Below are 24,539 nucleotides of genomic sequence, written 5' to 3'. Positions count from 1 at the left end.
TTCTGGGCCCAGAGCAAGTAGCTGAGGGCCACCTAGGCTGTCAGTACTATCTTCAGTCTTGCCTCTCCTGGTGGTACCCTCTGCTCTTCCCCATGAACTCTACTCCTTAATCTTAGAAGAGAAAATTAGTATGGTATTGCCTTGGATTTGGCCTCCCCATTCCAGGACATCTTCCACACAGCTGCCAAAACGATTTTTCCTAAAGCCCAGGTCTGACCATGTCACCCTTCTACTCAATAAACTTCAGTGGCTCTCTATTGACCCTGAGATCACATATCTTATCTTTATTCTGTGCTTTTTAATGTCTATTTTTGTTAAGTTTTATAATGTATACAATTAGGAGCACAACAGTATATGTATAATTTATAAAGAAGTAATTACACACACATTAGGAAGACAGGCTCAAATTTTTTTTTCTAATGGAGTACACAGTCATAAAAGTCCAGTGCTTCCTGGTCTAATAATAATAATAGCATTTATCTAGTAGTTTAAGGTTTGCAGAACATTGTCTTGACATAGTATCTTGTTATATCCTTACTATCTCTCTGTGAGGCAGATGCTATTATTATCTCCATTTTACAGATGAGGAAACTGAGGCTGAGAGAGATTAAGTGCTAGTAGGTGTCTGAGGCAAAATTTGAGCTCAGGTTTGGACTCCAAGTCCAGAGCTCTACCCACTGAGCCACCTAGTTGCCCACAGAATAGCATGGGAAACTTTATTAAAATGCCTTGCTGAAATCTAGGCAAACTCCAACCTGTTCTTGATGAAGTCTTGCTGGCTCTCGGCAGTCACTGCTTCTCTTTCTAGATGTTCTCCAGCTAACTCTTTCATGATCTGCTCTGGAATTTGGCCAGGAATCACAGTCAGGCTCCTTAGCATATAGTTTGCAAGACTCTTCTCTTCTCTTTTTTGAAGACCAGGACATTTACTATTATTGCTATTATCATTATTATTAATAGCTAGCATTCGCCGAGTGCTTTCAGGTTGGCAGTGGTTTCTTCTCCAATCCTGTGGTCCCTCTCCCACTGTCTATGACAGAGGCTCCGTGATAACACCTGCCAGTCCTTCTGATCCCCAAAGATACAGTTAGCTGAGCCAGATGGCTTGAATCTCCCAAGGGCAAGCTCAGGATTTTCTTATCACCCTCCTGATCTTGGGGATCAAGTCCTTGCTTAAGTCATTTTTCCTCTGTCCTTTCTAGGCCAACTGACCTTACCAGAATGGTTCTGAGGGAACAGCTCGAGCCCCTTCCCAAAACATGGGGGATGGCGAACTGGCTGTAATGAATTGTGATCTCACTCATTTGGGGTTTTTTGTTGTGGTTGTTTTGCCTTGTGCCAGAAGGGAGAATTTGGTTAATGCTTTCAAGACTGTGATACAAAATTGTCCCAGCCCCAATAACTTAAGGTAAGAGGCTCCCTTCTACCCTCACCCAGGGGCACAGTAGGATGAAGCTTAGGAACCTCCGTAGGCCTGTCCCAAGCAGCTAAAGAAATCCCTCAAGCAATGGCTTCAGGGGCCATATTATCCAATCCAAAATTGACCAGGAAAGTCCCTTCACAAGATTGAAGAAAAGTAGGCCTTAGGATGTCCCAAGAGGAAGAAGCTCCTCCATTCCCTGAAGCAGAACATACCACTATTGCACAGCTCTGCTTAGGAAGGAAAAGCTTCCTGGTATCAAGCCTGCCTTTGCCTCTCTGCAGCCTACATCTTTTGTTCCTAGCTCTGTCCTTTGGGGCCAAGTAGACATGTCTAATCCCTCTTCCAAGTGACAGCCCTTCAATCCTTGACCACAGCTCTCATTACCTATGTTCCCCTGACCCAAAGCCATCCCTTCTCCAGGCTAAACACCCCACTATCTCCAACCCATTCTCCTCTGCATGACCTTGAGACCCTTCGCCAACCTGGTCACCCTCCTCTGGAACCTCTCCATCTCCTCCTTCCTAAAATGTGGCCCCACGTATCAGTGAACCTGTGCATTTGCCTTTCCTTCCACAGAACAGTATTGGTTCCCCCTGCTGATCTCTCCTCAGTCCTAGAAAGGAGATCTCTCCCTCCCTGGAGTGCAGTTAGAAAACTAAGCTGACTCACCCAGGAAGAGCCACTGCGCAGACTGCTTCTTGCTGTTTTCTGCCGATGGATCTCTACCAGGCTATCAATGTCTTCTTCCTCCTCCTCCTCCTCCTCTTCCTCCTGGAAGAATAAAGAGGTCTGTCAGACTCAGGAACAGCGGCAACACTCTGGAATAGCAGTGGTCAAGTTTCTTCTCTAAAGAAACCTCAGTCATCGCAAAGCTGTGACATTCATGTTATACCCACTTCACCTACATCACAGGTTGCTAAAGAGGTCACCTCTTCAGAGTTGCCCTCCAGGCTTCTGAGCAGAAGGACATAAGGGCAATAAACCAGATGTGCCCATGAGCTGGAAATCTCTTCCTCTTAACTACAACTCTCTGTTTTCCTTGAAGACACAGGAAACTAGGGGCACAGAATGTTGCTCTCAGACATGGTCACCATGCCAGTTGGCTTTGCTTAACTCTTTTTCTTTGTATACAAGGATGCCATAGCCCAAATGACCATGATTGTAAAAACAAGAAAGCTTGGGAGGGGAGGGAATCTCTTCCCCTGACTGGTGATATTTCAATCAACCAACATGCATTTGAGGTAAGTATTAGAGAGACAAGACCACACACACATACAGTGTAATAGAGTTCACATCATCATAGACTTGAAGCAGGAAGGGAATCCAAAGATCATTTTACAGATGAGGAAGCTAAGGCCCAGAAAGGTGAAATGTCTCATGAAAGAGACAGGACTGGAACCCAGTGTTCTTTCCCCTGGATTATGACGTAGAATCGAGCTTGAGATTGAGTACTCAAGATCATGCTGTCCCCAAGCTCAGACAAGGTGAAGATTACTGTTGCCTAGGAAGTCAGGAAAGGTCAGGGAGCTGGAGGTGGGTGAACAGGTGGTTGGTTCCAAAGGAGCCCCAAAAACAGGTGATACTAAGCAAGAGACAAGATGTTCGAATTCAAAATGAGAATAATATTTGAGAAGATGTATGATTCATTGTGAGATTAGTACATCTGTGGCAATAGGAATTAGGAGCTGCTTTTGCCTCCGCTGTCTCGCACATGTGAATTGGCAACTGGACTTTGGAGATTTGCAAGAACAGAGAGCTGGGTTTTGCCTTTCATCGAGGATGAATAAGTCTGGGAAATCTGAGAACTGTGAGCTTACACAGTACTAATTGCTAAAGGTCAACTCCACATACAAAACAAAAGTCCAAATGTCACCCAGCAGGAGTCAAAAACTGGAAACCAAGTGGGTGCCCATCGATTGGGGAATGGCTGAATGAACTGTGGTACCTTAACATAATGGAAGATTATTGTGTTGTGAGACATAACAATTACAAATATCATGAGAAACATAGCAGTTGAAGTTTAAAGACTTAGTGGGTTGAAGAGCACAGATCTGGAAATGACTGATTTGATGATCAGAGGCTTCAATAAAACCTGAAGTTGGGTTTTTGTTTTTACATCCCTAGCATCCACCACCAAGATTTGAACATAGTATACTATAGGAATTTAATAAATGCTTGTTGAATTGTATCTGTGTGCCTGCTTTTCCACAGCTCATCCAATGATATTTTGTCTTAGTAATTTTTGCTAATTTTCTGTGTATGAGTCGCAACCTAAAAGTTGCTTTAATTTACATTTTTATTGGTGATCTATATCATTTTTACAAGGTTGTAGACATTTTGTAATTCTTCTGGAAACCTTCATCATAATCTGTCTATTATTATTATCACGAAAATGCCTCAGGTCAGATATGTTCCTAAACTCCCTAGATACTTAAATCTGAAACTTTTAACAATGTTTCAGGCAAATTTTTCCCTCCCCGTTATGATTTCTCTTTACATTTTACCTGGATTGATTTTATTCATGCAAAAGCTTTTAAAACTTTATTCAACTGAACTTGTCAATTTTGTCTGTCATGACAAGCTTATTTTGTTAACAATTCTCTCCGCAAAATGTATTTAGTACGATTGCATATGTATAGCCTGTATCCAATTGCTTGCCATCTTGAGGAGGTGAGAAAAAAATTTGGAACTCAAAATCTTATAAAAGTGAATGTTGAAAACTATCTTTATATGTAATTGGAAAAAATAAAAATAAACAATTCTCTCCACAGCCATGGTACTTCCTCTATTCTCTCCAATTTTTTCAGATGCGCTGTGACCCTTTATGCTCACATGTGCATATACGATTGATGTTTACTGTGCTGTATATAGTGAGACTCTGATGTAAACTTAATCTCTACCAAATGTTTTCCTAGTTTTTCCAACAATTAATTAACATCTTCTTAGGTTCATTGAATACTGGGCCACTATGTTCTATGGCTTCCAGGTCTGTTTTAGTTGAACGAATTCCATTTTTAAAACAGCACCAAAGAGTTTTGATGATGACTATTTTTATAGTCATAGGCAGTGAGGTGGCACAGTGGAAATGCAGAGCCATACTTGTAGTCAGGAAGACTCATCTTCCTGAGTTCAAATCTGGTGTCAGACACACTTACTAGCTGTGTGACCCTGGTCAAGTCACTTAATTCTGTTTACCTCAGTTTCCTCATCTGTAAAATAAGCTGGAGAAGGAAATGGCAAACCACTCCAGTGTCTTTGCCAAGAAAACCCCAAATGGGGTCACAAAGAGTCAGACACGACTGAAATGTCTGAAGAACAAGAACAAGAAGAAAAATGTCACACAGTGGTCAGACATAGTGCAGAAGGGCCCTTACCATGTCTGCAATGAGGCCTGGGACCGACCTGCTTCTATCGCCCAAGGAGCCATTGCCAGGGCTTAAGTCCCCTGGGCGAAGATCCATGACAGACTTAGTATACTCTGAAGAAGAGATCAAAAGTCTAAATTTAAAAAGAGCTGCTCCAGGCCCACCCCACCCTTACCCTTGTGGCCCCAAAGGAGGAGGACATGTAAGAGAGCTACCTGAAGGCCTCAGGGCTCTCCTGGGATTCTTCTTAAATATCATTTCCGTCTCATCTGCAGATCCCAAACTCTGCCCCAAAGGCTGTACTTCCTAGGAAGGATGGGGAGTAGGCACTGAGTTTGTGGAAGAAGGATGCAGCTACATGGCCAGTATGGAAACATGTTTTGTATAACTTCACATGTATAATCACTAGCATATTGCTTAATTTCTCAAGGAGGGGGGAGGGTGGGAGGGAAGAAGAGAATTTGGAACTCAAAATTTTAAAAAATCAATGTAAAATTTTTTAAGTGGAATTAGGACATAGTTAACAAAACAAATAAAAATATCTTTTTTTAGAAGGAGGGCTGTAGCTTGGGAGGGAGGCAAGATGTTCAAAGCCAGCACATGAACGTCCCACTTGAATGAACTCTCCTTGTTGGCTCACCCCTATGACATAGACACAAATTCTATAGGTTTATTCAAGTTGATTCAAATCCTTATTAAGACAAATAGAAATTGCATACTGTTCTGACACCAGTTCTCACATATAGCACTTCAGAAGTGGAGATCAACAATACAGAGGTATCGTTATTTCCACCAAACAGCTTTGGACTGAACCATGAACCAAAGTATGAACACACTCCAGGAAACACACACACACACACACACACACACACACACACACACACACACACACACAACTTTAAACTAGAATAAAAACCTGAGTATTTTCTAGACCCACTGAACTGGATTGTCAGCTGGATTTCCATCCCTCAGTGGAACTGCATAGGTTCCCCCAGGTTTATCAGAGTCAAACCCTGACTTACATCATCTGCTTCGGCCTTGTTGGTCGTGGCCAGAGAAGCGCTGCACTCTGGACCCTCAGAGCTCCTCTTACTTTCTCGCAAGGTTCCAACTTTCTCCAGAGGGTTTCTCCAGGAGACAGAGGGACAGATACACATGTTAGAAGAAAAGGCTGGCCAATCCCAAGAGGAAACACAGTGCTGGAAAATCTATAATCACTGGTCTAGAGTCATGGGTATAATCAGACCCAGACCCTGAGCTTCAAACTATGTTTGAGGTAAGGGAATGCAGAAGGCTAATGTCTAACCAAGCACACACCCATATGCACATATCATTCCTGAGGGGCGGCTGGGCTGCTCGATGTTTGGCTCGGCCCAAACTCTTTGAGCAGTCCCGCCTCAGAAAGCTAACCCACTCCAGGTGTCCTGGGTTCTGAGCCCGCTTAGTGAGAAGAAACACTACCAGAAGGGTCAAAGCAAACGATCCAGCAGTCAGAGATTTCAGGACAGGTCTCACAAGGGAGGTTGGCACACTAAAGGAACAGTAAGCCTGCATCCTAATGCTAGGATGCAGAGGAGGCTCGCTGAGAATTCAGAGGACGTGTGTGTGCGTGCGCTTGTGCGTGCGTGAACGTGTCTATGCGCATGCGTGGACGTGCATGTGCTCACTCAGAGGAGGGAGGCAGCGCTCTCACCTCCAAGTGTCACCTACAGCATCCACTTGGCTATTGTCCATGCTTGTGCTCTCGGGCTCCAGAGAATCCTTTCCATCTCTGGGCTCTGAAGCATCAAATGACAAGCTACAGGGGGAAAAACCCAAGACAAATGAGTACTCGGCAGGAATCCAGCTACCCCAGGTGAGGTCTCCCCTTTCATGGTGGTGACTGGCACAGGCAAGTCACTTACCATCTCCCCTGACTCCTTACCCACACTCCTTTGGGCCCCTCACCTGGGGGGGAAAGGACAGATGATGCCAGAACAAACTCTCATGGGAGGAAGAGGCTTCATAACCATCACTAAACAAGGACTTTTTAATGGCATGTTTCAGGGGTGGGAAAATTCTCCAGTCCCAGATGAGATGCAACTGAATTACCAGATACAAGGAGCAGCAGCAGCCAGCAGGAGAGGGGGATTTGCTTTCTAGCCAATAATGGGCAAAGACCTTCATCTTGGGGCTAGTGTGCTACCGCCAAGCCATTCATGTTTCCCTCTCCTATGAAAGGAAAAAGGTCCAACTGTCTGCATGGTGCACTGGAAACTGTACTGAACTAAGAATAGAGAGACCTGGGTGCTGAAGCCAGCTTTACCCTGAGCTACCTGGATAAACTCCAGCAAATCGCTTAACTTCCAAGGACCTCAGTCTGTTCTGCAAAATTAGGGAGTCAGCCTTGTTGTTGTTCAGTCACATCTAACTCTTCACAATCCCATGGGCCATACCAAGCCAATACTGTCCATGAGGTTTTCCTGGCAAAGATACTGGAGCAGTTTGCCATTTCCTTCTCTAATGGATTAAGGTAAATAGGGGTTAAGTGACTTGCTCAGGGTCAAACAGCTAGTAAGTGTCTGAGGCCAGATTTGAACTCAGGTCTTCCTGACTCCAGGCCCAGTGCTCTAACCACTGACCCATCTAACTGCCCCTAGATCAAAGTTCCTTTCCAGATAATTAACATTCTATGATTCTATAATTCTATGGATTCTCAGAGAGGTAGTATATGGCTAGTGTGTTAGACCTGGAATCAAATAGACCTGGGTTCAAATGCTGACTCTACTGCTTAGTCTTGTGTGACCTTGAGTAAGTCACTATCTCTCTGGGCCACACTTTCCTCATAAGGTTAAATGAGGAGATGGAACTAGGTAGAGAAGGGGTTCAATGACTTCCTAGCTCCAAGTCTATGATCTGATTTTGTTTCCAAGCTGAAGAGGAAAGGGCCATCTGTGTGTGTTCTACAGCTGTGTTCGAAGGCTTTTCCTGAGTGTTACTGTAACTGCTAAGAACAGCCCGTGTCAGACGTATTCCTCAGGCTCAGATCAAAAGAAGCCATGCTGGTCCTTGTTCTCAGGTCACCCAAAACCAGGGAGAACCCCAGTGAAGCCCACCCTCTTTATCCCTCTAAGCATGCCAGGAAGGGGCACGAGAGGGAGGGCTGCACCAAGCACAGCATGGCAGCCATGAAGCAACCAGGGTCATCAGAAACTGTCTAGTCCAGCGCTTCCTAACCTGGGCTCTGTGAACACGGTTTTGGTTGGGGTTTTATACTTTGATCACTGTATTTTGATACAGCGGGTTTCCTTTGTAATCCCGCGTCTTTTATTTTTTGCATTGAAAAATATGATTCTGAGAAAGGGTCCCTTAACTTCCCCAGATGATGACTAAAGGGGCCCAGGATAAGAAAAAGGGCCAGAACTCCTGGACTTAGTGCTATCCCCTCTCTACTCCCTCTCCTTAAAATGATGAAGGCCAAGCTTAGCCACAACCCTTTACTGAGGCATCCTGCCAGAGGGCCTCCCGCATCCATTCTCCTTCTATGCTTTTCAGGAGCAGACAAAACCCCAGGCCCACCCGCCCCCACCACTCCACACACACCCTCTTGTAGAAATATTAAGAAAGCATTTGGAGGTTATCCTAGCCTGCAGCCTCTGAAACAGTCTAAAAGAGAAACCTTATCAGTCTTTGACTATCAGTCCCCAAACCACGTCCTGCCCCCTCTCTCCAATCAGTCCAGGAAGGACCCCTCCCTTGAAGTAATTAGGGTGGTGGCTGGGCAAGGGCAAGGGCAAGGGCAAGGGGCCTTTTATGGATCCACCTAAGCCAAGAGTTCTTTCTTAGACCCCTTGGGGCAGCATAAAATAAAATACACCAGATTACAGTGGAAACCGATTATATTAAAAGACCCCAGGCCAAGAACCTCGGCTCTATGAATAGCAGCCTTTTTCCCAGTGGTGGGAAGGAATTGGAACATTGGCTCATTAGAGAGCCGCCCCCCTTTTCCCCATTTTCTGGAGGTATTAAGATATTGATCAGAGGGAGGAGGTCCTTTTGATTACTTCTGGTCACCGATGATCAGATTGGGGGAGGGAAGGAGAGGAGAGCCCTTGAGGGGAGAGGTCATAGAAAGAATGAGAGGTTTTAGGGAAATGATTATCCAAGGGGATGGCCAACAGATTAAATGGCAACTGGTCTGTTTGATGAAGCAAGATGGTAACTGTCACATTCTCCAACTAATTGTAGAACTATGTTTTATCACAGTATATCACCATGGTTTCCTTGTTCAAGATTCCTATAAATGTGACTTTAAAAGTATTTTGTGGGGGAGACATGCCTGAGGGTATGAGGGGATTCTGCCAGTCAGACATTTCTCTTTCAAGGAGAACAACGCCTGGATTTGGAATAATCACAGTAAACAACTGGCTCTGTGAAGCTTGGGCCTACAACACTGAACACAGCATCAATACATTTTCTGTGACACCTCATTGCTTCTTTCCTTGAACTCATTTCCCCTCCCTCCAGCAGCCCGCTCTCTCGAGATCAGCAGGGTGAGGGAAGTTAAGTCCTGCCCAGGGAGACAACATGACATGGTGGACAGGGCACTGGACTTGGAGTTGGGAAGACCCAGGTTCCAATCCCATCTCAGCTGTTTACTAGCTGTGTGACACTTCTGCGCCTCAGTTTCCTCCTCTGTAAAATGAGTGGGTTGACCCTTAATGGCAATTTCCTCAACTATAAAACGTAGGGGTTGGATTTGAAGGCCTCTCAGGGCCCTCTGCTTCGGAATCTATGATCCCATGAAATGACAAACAACCACGCCAATCAGATGGAGCACAGCGTGGAACTCAGAGCACAGGCCTGGCAGGCTCAGGCAACAAGTCAGTAGGACTGGTCACAGAGCTAAGAGCCTGCAATGGGAACTTGGGGGGATTTTTTGGGTAGAATTCCTTTGTGGGGGAGTCAGATCGCTTCTTCTCCATTCTGTTCTCATTACTTTACTGGGCACATTTCTTATCAATTTGAGGGATTGGGGGGAAAAGGAAAGGTAAGACACAAACTCACCAACTATCAATCACTTTGCCCGAACTAAAGGATCATGAGATACAGGTTCTAGACCCATTTCTCCATTAGCTAGCTGTGTAACCCTAGGCAAATAACCACACTTCTCTCATTTTTTGTGGATGAAAGCCACAAGGTCACTTGTATCTACTGCACAAGGTTGCTGAGAGGCTCAAGTGATAAATAAGAAGCTGTCCTAAAAAATCAAAAACACTCTGCAAAACACTCTGCAAAAACATGCTGGAAATGATCTGGGTGTTTATTACCTGAACTCCTTTGGGGGCTCCTGGGGGCTCTTCAGCCCAGTCCGGGCCTCACTTAGTTGGGACTGCTGGAGAAGAGACTGGCCCACTGTATCTCTTTTACCAGCTTCAAAGGTCATTCCAAAATGGGAAGGGTCAAGGGGGAAAAGAGAAGAGGAAGAATTAATCTTAAAAAGCGAGGAGGCAGCATGGTGCAGTGGGACAAACACTGGTGTCGAGACAGAGAATCAAGGGTCGAACCTTGGCCCTGTCATTTACTAGAAATGTGGATTTGGGAGAGACAGCCTTCTTGGGCTTCAGTTTCCCCCTCTAGAGCCAGATTATTGAGGGCAGCTAGGTGGTACAATGGATAGAGCTCTGGCCTTGGAGTCAGGAGACCTGAGTTCAAATCCAGTCTCTTACTAGCTGTGTGACCCTGGGTAAGTCATTTAACTCCGACTGCCTCACCAAAAAGAAAGAGGGATTGGGAAGGGCTTCTTGTAGAAGGTGGTATGTTAGCAAGGACTTGGAGGAAGCCAGGAGGCAGAGATGAAAGGAGAGAACATTCCAGACATGGGGAAGAGCCACTGAAAAGGCATAAAGTCAGGAGACAAAGTGACTTATTCAAGGAACAGCAAGGAAACCAGTGTCACTGGATTGAAGAGTACATGGCAAGGGCCAGGGGGAAGAAGAATGAAACTGTGGGAGGCTGGGCCGGGTTGTTAAGGGTTTGAATAGCAAGCAGAGCATTTCATATTTAATCCTGGAGGTCTATTGAGTAGGAGGGTGATCTTTGCTTTAAGATCCCTTTGATAGCTGAGTGGAGGATGGACTGGCATGGAGAGAGACTTCAGGCAGAAGTACCCACCAGCAGGTTACTGCAATGGTCCAGGCACAAAATGATGAGGGCCTCCACCAGGGTGGTGGTAATGTCAGAGGAAAGAAAGAGGGTATATGTGAAAGACATGATGAAGGCAAAATCAATAATTGATCAATAAGCATTTATTAAGTTCCTACTATGTGCCAGGCTCTGTGCTAAGTGACACAAAAAGAGGCAAAAGACAATTCTTGCCCTCAAGGAGCTAACAATCTAATGCATCAACAAGCCATGGCAACAGATTGGATATAAGGGGTAAGAGGAAGTCAAGCAGGGAAGATGACACCTGGATTGTGATCCTGAGTGGCTGGGATGACAGTGATGCCCTCAACAGTTAGGAGAAGGGGAGAGATGATAATGAGTTCAGTTTGGGACATGTTGAGTTTAAGATGTCTATGGGACATCCAGTTCAAGATATTCAATAGACAGTTGGAGATGTCAGTCTGGAGGTCAGCAGGGAGGTTCGGGTTGGGTAGGTAGGTTTGAGAATCATCAGCATAGAGATGGCCATTGAATCCACAGGAGCTGATGCGATCGCCGAGTGAAATAGTATAGAGGAAGTAGAGAAGAGAAGAGGGCCCAGGACAGAGTCCTGAGGGACACTCAAAGTTAACAGGGTGACTTGGATGAAGATCCAGCAAAGGAGACTGAGAAGGAGCAGATAAATAAGTAGGAAGAGAACCAGGAGAGAGGGGTGTCATGAAAACCTAGAGAGAAGAAAGTATTAAGGAGAAGAGGGAGATCACCAGTGTCAAAGGCTGCAGAAAGGTCAAGAAGGATGAGGACTGAGACAAGGCCATTGGATTTGGCCATTAAGAGAGCATCGGTAACTTTGGAGAGAAAAGTTTAGCTTGAACGATGAGGTCAGAAGCCAGACTTCAGAGAGTTAAGAAGAAAGTGAGAGGAAAGGAAGGGGAAGGACTGATTGTCTTCTGGTGGAGTTTAGCCTGGGGATATGGGATGACAGCTAACAGGGATGGATGGATCAAATGAGAGTTTTTAGGATGGAAGAGATATGGATATGCTTGTAGGCCATAGGGAAGCAGCCAGTAGACAAGGAGAGATGGAAGATAAGTAAGAGAGTGGGGATGATGGAGGATTCCATTTCCTGGAGAAGACAGGATGGAATGAGCTTATGTGCACATTTAGACCGTGTTCGTTTTAGCAAGAAGAGCCACATCATCATGTGAGAAAGAGGTGAAGGAGGAGATAGAGGCAGAAGGCATCTGAGTGATATAGGATGAGGAGGAAGAGAGAAGAGGGAGCTCTTGGTGAATGGTCTCAATGTTTTCAGTAAAATCAGAGGTGAGGGTCTTAGCTGACACTGCTGCAGTGAGGGGGAGCCATGGAGAGATTTGGAAGAATTGTTGCAGTGAGGGAGATGGTGCATTAAAGAGGTATAAAAGGACTGCCTTGCAGGAGTGAGGGCCCAGCTGAGATTATGCAACATAAATTTGTAGTGGACGCGGTCACCATTATTTTGTGATTTTCTCCATTTTTTGTTCAACAGCATGTGTTGAGAAGAGAAGGCAGAAGATGGTGGGAGTGATCCAAGGCTGAGTCTTGGCAGGGCAAGAGTAGAGACAGTCTAAGAGGGCAATGTGGAGTTGAACTGGTTCACCAAAAGGTCAAGATGGGGAAGGGAGGAGAGTGTAATTAGTGCAGGGATGATTACCTGGGAAAGTACTGAGAGGTTGAGGGACCGAAGGTCATCGTAGGGATAAAAAACAGGCTTTGGGGTTGCAAGACAGAGGAAGAGGTGGAATGACAATAGATTGTGATCAGATAAGGGAATGTGAGAGTTCTTGAACCTGGAGGTGGTACCTTGGTGGGTGGTGGCAAGATCAAGGGTGCAATCATCTCCGTTAGTAGCTCAGGTGGCTGGAGGAATAGGTCATGGGAAATGAATAAGTTGAGGAACTGTGAGGTTTTGAGGTGTTTGAGTATTGATATGTCTGTTGAAGTCCCCTAGTATAAATGCTCAAGAAACATTTGTGGAAGAAAGGAAGGAAGGAAGGAAGGAAGGAAGGAAGGAAGGAAGGAAGGAAGGAAGGAAGGAAGGAAGGAAGGAAGGTAGCTGGCAGTAGAAGAAAGCCCTCTATTTCCTAAAAATAGGGCAAAACCCAAAGTGAACCTGGATGCCCCAGGGCCCACTTGGCCAGGATGCAGTCTCCCTAGAAATGCCATACCTGTTGGCTTCTTCCGCAGTGACATCCTCACCAAGTCGCTGGCCAGATGGTTCGCAAAGCGATTCACTTTCTGGTCATAAAACCAGTCACCAGTTGTCTTCTTCAGCTCTCTAGAAGGTAAGGAGAAGAATTGACATTTGTCTAAAGGCACTTTTTCAGGCAGGCGTGCAGGCTGACATTTTCGCCACATGCAAGGCCTCACTTCCCTCTCTGCTCACTCCTCCCCCTGTTTCTCGAACAACACTCACGCTTCCTTGACGCACACCTTGCACCTCCAGGTGCCATGGGCGCCAGGGGTGCGGCAGTCCCGACACACCAGGTGATTACAGCCTCGGCAAGTGTTGGTTTTGGGGTATATTCGCCCCAGGCTCTGCTGGCACCGGGCACAAGTCCGCTCACCATACCGCTGGCTGCCCCGCTTGGCCCCTTTCCTCCGGATCTCCAGCAGCTCATTCTTTAGTCTCCTGCTCAGACCAGAGAGAGTTGTTCACCTGGAGTCAGGATCTCAGTGGGTTGAGCAGGATTTTTGACTGGTGCTGATTTTTTTTTTCGGGGTAGTGATGTGAAAAGAGAGTGAGGCCCTTTGCTTTTTACGAAGTTCACCACAACACAGAGCCAACTTGAAGCCCTGGGGAAGACACACGTGGCAAACATGCAGTAGACACGTAGCAGACATGCAGCTATGACAAGATCTCTAAAGTTTCAAGCAAGAACCTTGCCAGGCCAGACCTAAGGATTCCCCGAGGCCTCTCCTGATACTCTCACCTGATCCGCTTCTCTTCGGCTTTCCGGAGCTCCTCGTCTCGCTGAAGAACTTTCAAGATCAAGTCCCTCTCTGTCTCAGAGAGAAAGGAGAGATCAACCGCCTCCGACATGACTCACTTCACTTTAGCCTCAGCTCTTTTTTTGCTTAAAAAGTATCCAAACAAGCAGAGCTGCCTGAAGGAGGACAAGGACTCATATCAAACAGCAGGCCAACAGCACTAGACCCTTACAACAGGCTGCTTCCCCAAGTTGAGTGGATGACTCCCTAGGAAGGCCAGAGAGGTATCTTTTCTGCTTACCACTAAAACCATAACCATCTGAATTCTGTCCTCAGAGCAGAGGGGACAGTCCTTCTAAGATCACTCTACTAGCTGGCTTATGACTCAAGTGACAGTGAAAACTCTAAACCTTTCCTAGAGTAGTCCCTCCTTTATACCTGACAAATCCATCTCAGGGCCTCACACTCGTTAAACAATCTAACATTTCAAGAACTGTTTGCTTAGCTCTTAGCTACAAATTCAAATCACTAAGCCATATGGTTTTTAATTGATCTCTATGATGCCTTGTCACTTACCAGGCCTGCGTTCATAAGACTACCATGTTAGATGAGTTGATTTCATCTAAAGGCATTGAGCCTACAATTTATGCGCTTGGCCCAAGGTGAGCCAAGGGTCTGGCCTGTGGTTGTGTTGGCCAAGGGGCTTGGCTTTTCCCAGGCACAAATAATAATCAAAGAACAATAATTTTATTCGATGAGGCTTCCTCTACCAGAAATAAAATGTTATTAAAACAGCAATCATAAACATTAACTAATCATCAATTGCTAATATTTATGTATTTTTAAAGGATACAGACATTAAGTACAGAAGTCATTATGTTCACCCCCAAATGTGAGTGTCATCCTTGCCTCCTCACTCTCTCACCCTACACATATGTTCCATTGCCCAAGCTTGTTGTTTCCACCTTCTCACCAGCCACACAGTCTGCCCTAACTCACAGTTCAGTCTTCATCCCTTCTTGTCTACACTGTTGCGATAGCAGCCATGTAATTGGTCTCTTCCAGTCTCTCCTCTCTCCAATTCAGTCTCCACACAGTTGCCAACCTGACAATCCTAAAACACAGATCTGCCAATGTCACTCTATTGCCTCTAAAATAAAATAGAATAAAGTCCTAAGGCTGGCTCAGAAAGCCCTCCTCGACGTGACTCCTCTCTACTTTTCCAGTCTGATTGCATGCTTCTGTCCTTCCAGTCACACTGGCCTATTCATTGTTCCCTGCACACAGCAGTCTATCCTCCACCTCCGTGTCTTTGCACAAGCGATCTCCCAGATCTACAATATGTTCCCTCCTCACTTCCAGCTCACAGAATCCCTTCCTTCCTCCCAAGCCCAGTTCCGGGACTGCCTCCTACACAACGTACTTGGTACAGAGGTGAGTAATGAATGTTATGTATAAGGAACAGCAAGTAACCTGTGTGTGTGGAACACAGAGCAAATTAGGAGGAATAATGGGAAATCTGTCTAGAAAAATAGGTGGGAACCAGACTGGGAAGGCTTCTAAATGTCACACAGAGGATTTTCTACAGTTACAACAGGAAAACACCAAAGATTTTTGAGCAAGGGAGCGACATGGTCAAACATGTGCTTTAGGAATATCGATCTGGCCAGGCCTGGTGGCACATGCCTCTAAATCCTGCTACTGGGAGACTGAGGCTAGTGGATCACTTGAGCTTGGGAGTCCTAAGCTGCAATCAGGCCAAAGGTGATCAGGTGTCACTGAGTCTGACACCAACAGGTGAGTCCCTGGCAGCAGAGAGTCATCAGTCTGCTTAAGGAAAGATAAACCAGCCCAGGTTGGAAATGGAGCAAACTGAAGCTTCCACGTTAATCAGTAATGGGATGAGACCCAGAAATGGCCACTGCACTTCCAGCCTGCTCTCCTCCTCTTCATCAGTTTAGTTAGGGCTCTGCCCTGGATCTTCTCTAGCTCCAATATAGCTTTTGAAGGCACAATAGCTAGAACTACACACTGCATTGCAAGGACACTGCCTTTGTACCAGGGTGTGATGGCATTTCCCATTTGGTTTCCAATGTTTTCCCAGTAGCCCTCCTGGAGGGCAGTAATGGCTTCTCCTTCTTGTTTTTGTAGCCCCAGTACCTAGAGCAGTGCCTGACACATAGCAGGTATTTAATAAACGCTTGTTGGATTGAATCTCTTTCTCCATGTTCCAGTATTTTTGTTGGGCTTCTTAGTTAATGGTAGTACAGCCAGCTGATGCCTTCAGGATACGAGACTTCCAAGCCCCTGGCCTTGGTCAGAACTCTTGGCTAGAAGTCCACCATCCTGTATATATAGTTGAGATTTTTTTTTGTTCTCAAGCCCAGCTCATATCACTGTTGGCTCATTCACATTGCCTAGAGCTTTGGCATTTCATCATTCCAAAGCTCTTAGAATCATCTGAGGTCAACAACTCCATCCCAGTGTGACACAGACCACCACTTTTAGATCTGACTTTGGGGAAGGCTAGCCCTAGGCAAGGTGCTTATTTCCTCTTAGGCACTAGGTCCTAGGCCTCATTCAAGGAAACCAGTGTTCTGTTCCAAGTCAAAGAGAGACATGGGTCATTAGAGGAGCATTCCAAGAATAGGTGCAGGTACAGTGGGCCTGCAATGGGGCTGGCTGAACATTCAGGAAAAGCCAAGACACCCTGTCTCTCCACTCTCATTTGCTAGCCCTAGCAATAAAACAAGAGAATGAAAGTAAAGGCATCAGCGTCAGCAGAGAGGAGACAAAACTATCCCTGTTTGCAGATGGCATGATGGTTTGCTCAGAAAATCCTAGACACTCAACAAAGAAACTGATGAAGGGCTTCATTTAAGTATCAGAATGCAAAATAAATACACACACACACACACACACACACACACACACACACACACAAAGCCAGCACTTCCACATAGCAATAATGAGGATCAGGAGGAAATGATTTTAGAAAGAAATTCAATTCAAAATAACTCCAAAACGAATGAAATATCTGGGAGTCAGCCCACCAGGCAACACTCAAAACTTAAGGAAATACAATTACAAACACTCCAAATAGATATAAGGGAAGCCTTGGAAGAACTGGAAGACTGCTCTCACTGCTCCTCGTTGGGCCACACCCAAACACTAAAAAGAACAAGACTATCTACATTAATTTACAGATTTAGTGCTATGTAAATCAATTGACCAAGTGATGACTTTACTGAATGGGCAAATGAATAAGAAAATTCATCTGAAGGAACCAAGGGTCTAGAATCTCAAAGAAAACAATGAGGAAAAAAAGGAATAAAGGGGAAATAGTGTTTCCAGTCCTCAGACTCTTGTTATAAAGTAGAAATCATCAAAAAAATGTTGATACTGGGTCAAAAATAGAAACATCAGTGAGTGGAACCATCTACATAAGCAGGAATGAAAAACACTCTGCACTTGGTTCATCTGAACTCAGGGTCTGATAAACCCAAGAGCAATAACCACTGAGGTGAAGGACATGACATGCAACAAGAACTAATGGGAAAATTGGAAAGTGATTCGACAGAATATCAGCTTAGACTAACAACTCAAACTACTTAAAACAGCAAGTTCCAAATGGCTATGTAAGTGAAATATAAAAAACTGACATGAAAAAATTAGAGCAGAATGGAAGGAGGTAATTTTCACAATGTTGTTGGAGGGAGGGGGCAGACCCTTATCTGGGTCCCCTCAAACAAGGGTCAGAGGACATTTAAAAAGAAAAAAACAGACAACTTCAAATATACAAAGCTTAATGTTTTTGCAGGAACAAAATCAACCTAACTAAGATAAGAGGGGAAACTGTCAACTGGGAAAAAATATCTCTGACAAAAGTCTGAAATATGTAGTAAATTTACACAAATATGTGACACTCCAAGAGACATTCCCCAATAGCTAAGTGGTCAAAGGCCACAAACTGCTTTCAAACAAAGAACTGCAGACAATCAACAGCCATGTGAAAGGTTGCTCCAAATCACTAATAAAAGAGAAGCAAATCAAAACTACCTTCACCCCAATAAAATCAAGTTAGAATAAGAGAAGCCAGAGAGTAGGAAAAAAAGAATCTCTGTGTTAAACCCAGCTGAGCAAAGTCTAGTTTCAAAATATAGAGAGAACTGGCACAAATATATAAGAGCACAAGCTATCTCACATATCCCAGGATATGAACAATTTTCAAAAGAAGAACATCAAGCTATCAACAACCATGTTGAAAATGCTCCAAAGCCCTACTAATGAGAGAAATACAAGGTCAAACAATTCAAAGGTTACTCATTGTACTCAGCAAGTTAGCAAAGACAAAAGATAAAAAAACAGCCTATAAAAGAACTGTGAAGTCAGGTCCACTAATACACTGTTGGAGGATCTGACTAGTCCAGTCATTCTAATAAAATAATTTGGAATTAATGACTTTTTAAATGCTACTAAACTATTCAAATCCTTGCACCCAGAGGTCCCACTCCTGGGCATGTATCTCAAGGAGGTCAAAAGTAGAAAAGAAAAAAAGAGCCCATATTAACCAAAATATTCATAGTCACATTTTTTGTGGTAGTAAAAAAAAAATGGAAACAAAGCAGGCATGTATTCATTGGGAAATGGCTAAACAAATTGCAGTAAATGAATGTAATCAAATATTAATGTGTCATAAAAAGTGATGACTATAAAAAACTTGGAAAACCATGTATAAACTGCTGCAGAGTTAAAATAAGCAAAACCAGGAGGACAATGTGTACAATAAGATAAATAAAAACAACTTTTTAAAGAGCTGCTTTCCATGTTCTGTAGTCCATAGGGAATCCAGAGGTTAGATGACTATGGTCGCTAAATATGGCAGTCACAAACAAACAGTTGTTGTGCTGATCAGTTTTACTTGGACCCCCCCCTTTTTTTTTGGTTACAATATAAGTTCAGATGGGGAGGATATATAGAGGGAAATGATTGTTATGTAAAAAAAGTCACTAATAAAAATATAACTTTAAAAACTCAGGTTTTGTCTCATATGCAGCAAATTGTCAAAGAAAAAGTGAAAATAGTGTTGGAGGAAAGACAAGTACACTAATACATTGTTGGTGGAGCTGTGACTTAGTCCAATCATTCTGGAAAGCAATTTGGAATTATGTGATTAAACTGTTTCTACCTTTTGACCAAAAGATCCCACTACTGAGCCTACCCAGAGGAGGCCAAAGGAAGAAAAATAAGAAGGCCCCATTTCAAACAAAATATTCACAAAGGTGTTTGTGTGTGTGTGTGTGTGTGTGTGGTAGCAACAATTAGAGAATGGCTGAACAAACTGTGGTATATGAACATCATGAGAAATGACCAATATGAGGAAACTGAAGAAACAAAGGAAGACTTGTATGAACTGCTGCAGAGAAAAACAGGCAGAACCAAGGTTACAAAATGAACGCACAAATGAAATCTCATCAAAACGATAGGAAGCACCTCCCTCTTTCAGCAGAAGGGGAGAGGGAATGGATGGATGGGGCTTTTGCATACACTGCTAGACATGGGATGTTTTCTATACAAGGGAGAGCTGAGGGAGAGGCAGTCTACCTGGCAATAACTGACATAAAATACAAGACAACAATAACACTTATGTTTTAAATTAAGCTAGTTGCCATGTACCACTAAGGGTTTCCTGCAGTGAGGATAACAGAGAGCAGAGATTAGCAATTCAGACCAACATGTAAAAACCAACCAACCAGCCAGAGACTCCCAGGCAATAGCAGCTGCCCCTGGGGGCGTGAGAGCTCGCTAAATATGGGATCTCACTGGATCCTCTCAACCGTCTTCTGGTTTCACCAAAGGAAAGCTGGAGGAACTTTCGAAGCCATCTGGGCCAATCCCTTTGTTCCCCAGCGAGCTATTTGGTTCAGAGGGGTTCCCAAACCTGCCCCAGGTTTCAAAGCCAACACAGGGCAGAGCCAGGGCTGGAAGCTAGCCCTTCTGCTTCCTACCTCACTAACCTTCTGCCTCTTCTCTCAGCTGCCCTCTTTTCCCCATCAGCTTTCGCAAACAAGGCTGCAAACCTCATTCAATTCAACAGGCACCTAGATGCACAAGGCAGGGCCAAGGGAAGCTCTTTTGTTTTTAAAGGGTGGAGAAACCTGGGCATGTTTATAGGCAGCAAGGAATGAGCCAGCAACTGAGAGAGAGAGAGAGAGAGAGAGAGAGAGAGAGAGAGAGAGAGAGAGAGAGAGAGAGAGAGAGAGAGAGAGAGAGAGAAACTAAGGCAGAGAAAAAATGATCAAAAGGGACAAGTCACTGGGAGAGAGTGGAGGGAGTGGAGTGGAATGGATCAAAGGTCCAAGCAGCATCTAAAAAGAGAAAAGACCACCTCTTCATCAGAGATGAGCTAGGGAGAAGATGGCGGGGAGACAAGGGGAGATAGAAAGATTTTAAGGAGAGGGGAGAAGAGGGAAGCCTTGAGAGATGGCTTGGGTTTTTTTCAGAAAAGTTGGAAGTGAGGACCTCTGGTGAAAGAGCGAGAGGATGAGAGGAGAAAAAGATTAGAAAAGATGCAGTGAGGAAGGCAAAAGAAAAGAAGACTGGCATGCAGCACTGGGGGCTCACCTGGGATCAGAGAAGCAAAACTGTAGTGAGTCTCTTGCTCAATTCTCTGTGTGTATGTGTGTGTGTGTGTGTGTCTGTCTCTTCTCTTCTCTTCTATCTCTCTCCTCCCTGTCTCTGTCTGTCTCTCTGTCTCTCTCAAACCCTTCAAAAAGCTTCCAGTTTGAAGCACTGGACTCTGGAGGAGCTCTGTAGCCACTGCTGCCCTCCCCCACTCCCATCCCTCCCCTGGCCTATGGTGCCAGGGCAGAGACAGTTGCTGCAACAGCTCCCTCTCCCCTTCCCCCATACATGACTTGAAGCAGGCTCCTGTACCTCATCAAGCCATTAAATCACCTTTAACTTTACCAAACTACCATTTTATAAAAGTATTTCTATGAGAAAAAAAATGGATTCTTAATTCCATTCAGGACTTGGAAGATAGTGCAAAGAGCGCTGGATTCAGAGTCAGAAGACTTGGGTTCAAATCCCATCTCTATCACTTACCACCTCTGTGACCTTGGCCAAGTTGAGGCTCAGTTTGCCTATCTGTAAAATGAGGGCAGGGGGTTGGCCTAGATGGCCTCTGAGGACCTCCCTACCAGCTTGGCATTGGCGAAGCTTCAAACCTGTGAAAGTTGAGTCTGCTTACAGCCACAGGTGTTTCTTTCTGATCAGAAAAGGAGTGTCCCATGTTTTCAGATTTTTTCAATGTCTTCATCAGTTATGCATCTTTTTTTTTCTTTCCTCTCCAAAAAAAAATGCTAGTTGGCATATGGGATGGCTCTCTGGGAGATGGAGAAAGAGAGATATATGGGATACCATAGTGGTGATGTTAGAAATAGAAGATATTAAAAAAAAAAAAACACCTTATTTTTAAAAAAGGAGGGGATGTCCTTGCAAACCTCCTTCTGAGTACTCAGCCCCCTTTCATCCTTCCTAGCCTTGCAAATTCAAGCTTGCTCCCAAACTGCACCAAATGACCAAGATTATACATTACCCATCCTAGCAAGCTCCTTAGGTCTATATCTTAATGAGGCCTAACTTTGTTTTCCTCTGACCATTTTCTTTTTTTTTTTGTCTTTGATATTTTTATTTATTTCATTATATATTTCCCAATTACATTTAATAATTTTTTAACATTCATTTTTTAAAAATTTTGAGTTCCAAATTCTCTCCTTCCCTTCCCTCTCCCTCCACCCTTTGAAAAGACAAAGAATAGGATATCGATTACATATGTGAAGTCACACAAAACATATTTCCATATTAGCCATGTTGCAAAAGAAAAAAACACATATTTAAAAAAACAAGAAAAATAAAGAAAGTGAATAAAGTGTGCTTCAGTTCTCCCTCTCTGGAGGTGAACAACATTTTTTTTTTATCATGGGCCCTTTGAAATACTGACCATTTTCTTAATAGACTTTAATTCCCCCAAACTCAGAAATATAGCTCATAGCCAAATACTTGCCTGAAGCCTAAATAGTCAGAAGCAAATGGCTTGGGTGGCCAGAAGCCTGATTCACTGTCTTTAGGCTTTACTGTCTCTGGATTTGCTCAGCATACTATCTGGTACCCAGTAGGTGCTTAACAAATGCTTGTTGATGGTTCAAGGGTTTTGTTATTTGGTTGGGTTTTTCTAAATATAGTCAAAAAATCTGGTTGGAAAGAAAAGACACAACACAAGGTCTTTCTCCAGGTTTCTACCTAGCTTTCCAAATGCTCAGTGTAGACAGAGACCAAGCCTTGGGAGATCCCCCATCTCCTAGCTGGCCCTTTCCTATCACTAAGCACGGAAGGCTCCTAAAGGCTCATAGAGTTCCAAATAAAAGGAATGTTAGAAAACAGCTAATCTCACTCCCCTCCCTTATTTAGCAGATGGTCCCAAGAGGTTGAACAAGAAGGCCTCAGGTCCCCCAGATCAGGAATTCAAACTCAAGCCCTCTGCCTCCAAATTCTGGCCCTTCTCCACTGCCTCTCAATTTGCAGACTTACTTGAAGGTGCTCCAATCCCTTTTCATACATTATCATCATCTCCCATCCCATGACAGAAGTCTTCGGGATGTTCTAAAGCAAACTGCCAGGCCCCTGAGTACTGAAGTCCTGGCTTGGGTGTGCCCTGGGAATACACCCGATCTTTAATTACACAGAAGAGTTTCTAGTAAGAGACTCTAACTTTCCAAGGGGGAAAAAAAAACAAAAAAACCCACAACAACAAAAGTGTGTTCAAAGTTATCAGCAAGAGTGCAGAGAACTTAAATGAGCACCAGCCAAGAGAAGGCTTAGCAGCAAACAGAGCCCGCCAAGGCTACTTTAAGAGAAGGGTGGGACAGCCTGGGTATCAAGCCCAGAGCTGTCACCAGGGGCAAGCCAAGGCTTGGAAATGAATGGGGAGTGGGCAGTAGGCAGGTGATATTTCAGGAGCCATGAGATACTTGCCCTGAAAGGCTTCAGATGTTTCGGGCAGCCATCCCCCAAAATATATCTTCTCATACTATTTTACAGAACCCCAAAACCCTGACACAGGTGACAAAGCCATGTCACAACCAGAGAGATTAGGCGCAAAGTACCAATGGCCCTGGGAGGGGAAAGATGTTGACTTTTTTCTTTCCATCCGTCACTGAGAGCAGTTTTAGAATCATGGGAGCTCAGATCCTGAGCTATGCATTTGCTTTTCTTTGTGTGCCTAGCTGTCAGTGCCTGAACATAGTAAGCGCTTAATAAATGCTTAACAGAAGGACTGATTGGGTCATGTGTTTTTGGCCTTTCTTAGGATGCCCAGTGCTTAGCCAAATAAAATGCTTGTTGACTGAGTGACTACAATGCATTTCAAAGCTGCCCCGCCTCTGGTCTTAACAAGTGTGCTTTGAAAACACAGAGCTCTTTTTGGAGTGTCTGCCTAGCTCCCCTCCACCCCCAAACACTCCCAGGAAAAGAGAGGGCATGAATAATTCAAGGAACATTTAGAAACCTCGGTCAGGTAGTGACCTGAGTGACCTGGGGCGAAACACTTCATCTCCCCAGAACTCACTTTCCTCATCTATAAAATGAGCCTCTAGGGTCCCTCCCTGTCAGTTCTAATCTATGATCTTGAAGAGTCTCCAAAGTCAATCCAATTCATTTCCCACTAGACCAGGAATACTCATCCATAGCCTGGGGTAACCGTCAGTCCCTCAGCCAGGTTCTCTACGCTCCCAACACTTCGAAATTGTCCTAGGACTTTCACTGCCAAGAGCTGCCAGATGCACTTAATGACCCCAGGGAGGAAGCCTGGGCACAGTCAGTGTCCTGCTCACTAACATATCACAAGATTTGCTAGCTAGGCTGCTCAGCAGTCAGTGTCTGTCCTACTACTATCTCCTTTATTCCCAGAAAACTGAGGGAGGGCCAATCAGAGAGCTCGTCATATAGTGGTAAAGATTTAGAGTTGGAAGGAACCATCTCATCCAACTCCCTCATTTTACAAATGGGAAAACTGAGGCACAGATGATAGGTGTCAAAGGCAAGATTTGAATATCGCTCTTCCTGACCCTATGTCCACCACTCCATTCACTTATGTCCCAACACTCAAATCACTAACATCGTCATGTACATGAACTTAACCTTTCTGCCTTCCTGGAAGGGAGGGTCCAGAAAGAGAAAGAGGAGGCTGGGGGAGAAGGGACACAGGGTAGCGGAGGACATAAAGACAAACTTCCTAATTTTGCCTACGGCCACTTGACCCAAAGAAGCACTTTTGAAACTGGGTTCACATGATTCCAAAAGGACCCATGATGAAACATGCTGCCTTCTCCTGCCAGAGGTGATGAGCTCACTGTACAGAACAAGATGTATTCTGGGATATGACCAACAGGCAGCCACATGCCTAGAGCTCTGGACCTGGAGTCAACAGCACCTGAGCTCAAATCCAGCCTCAGACACTAGCTGTGTAGCGACCCTGGGTAAGTCACTTAACATATGTTGGCATCAGTTTCCTCATCTGTAAAATGGAGCTAATAATAGCCCCTATCTCCCAGGGTTGTTGTAAGGATCACATGAGA

At 44.5% G+C, this 24,539-nt stretch overlaps 1 protein-coding gene across 5 annotated transcripts in view; it reads right to left on the bottom strand.

Moving 5' to 3' along the window:
* The window catches only part of SYTL4 (synaptotagmin like 4), a 48,688-nt gene that overhangs the window by 19,563 nt on the left and 4,586 nt on the right, over positions 1–24,539 (bottom strand). For 2 of the 5 annotated variants that reach the window (XM_020963459.1, XM_020963460.1), the window contains exons 3-11: positions 13,905–14,078; positions 13,388–13,603; positions 13,140–13,249; positions 10,098–10,200; positions 6,482–6,586; positions 5,811–5,916; positions 5,004–5,094; positions 4,798–4,901; positions 2,093–2,194 (exon numbers count right to left, since the gene is read on the bottom strand). In XM_020963459.1, coding sequence (XP_020819118.1) covers positions 2,093–2,194; positions 4,798–4,901; positions 5,004–5,094; positions 5,811–5,916; positions 6,482–6,586; positions 10,098–10,200; positions 13,140–13,249; positions 13,388–13,603; positions 13,905–14,014 — 1,047 coding nt within the window. In that variant the 5' untranslated portion in view covers positions 14,015–14,078. Of the gene's footprint in view, positions 1–2,092; positions 2,195–4,797; positions 4,902–5,003; positions 5,095–5,810; positions 5,917–6,481; positions 6,587–10,097; positions 10,201–13,139; positions 13,250–13,387; positions 13,604–13,904; positions 14,079–24,539 lie in introns of those variants that run through there. The other 3 variants (XM_020963463.1, XM_020963464.1, XM_020963465.2) reach the window with 3 other exon arrangements.

This window comes from Phascolarctos cinereus, unplaced genomic scaffold, assembly GCF_003287225.1.
Source record: "Phascolarctos cinereus isolate Bilbo 61053 unplaced genomic scaffold, phaCin_HiC Scaffold_8;HRSCAF=390, whole genome shotgun sequence".
NCBI classification, from domain to species: Eukaryota; Metazoa; Chordata; class Mammalia; order Diprotodontia; family Phascolarctidae; genus Phascolarctos; species Phascolarctos cinereus.
The sequence above is the reverse complement of the archived record's forward strand: the minus strand, read 5'-3'. Positions and strand labels throughout refer to the sequence as shown.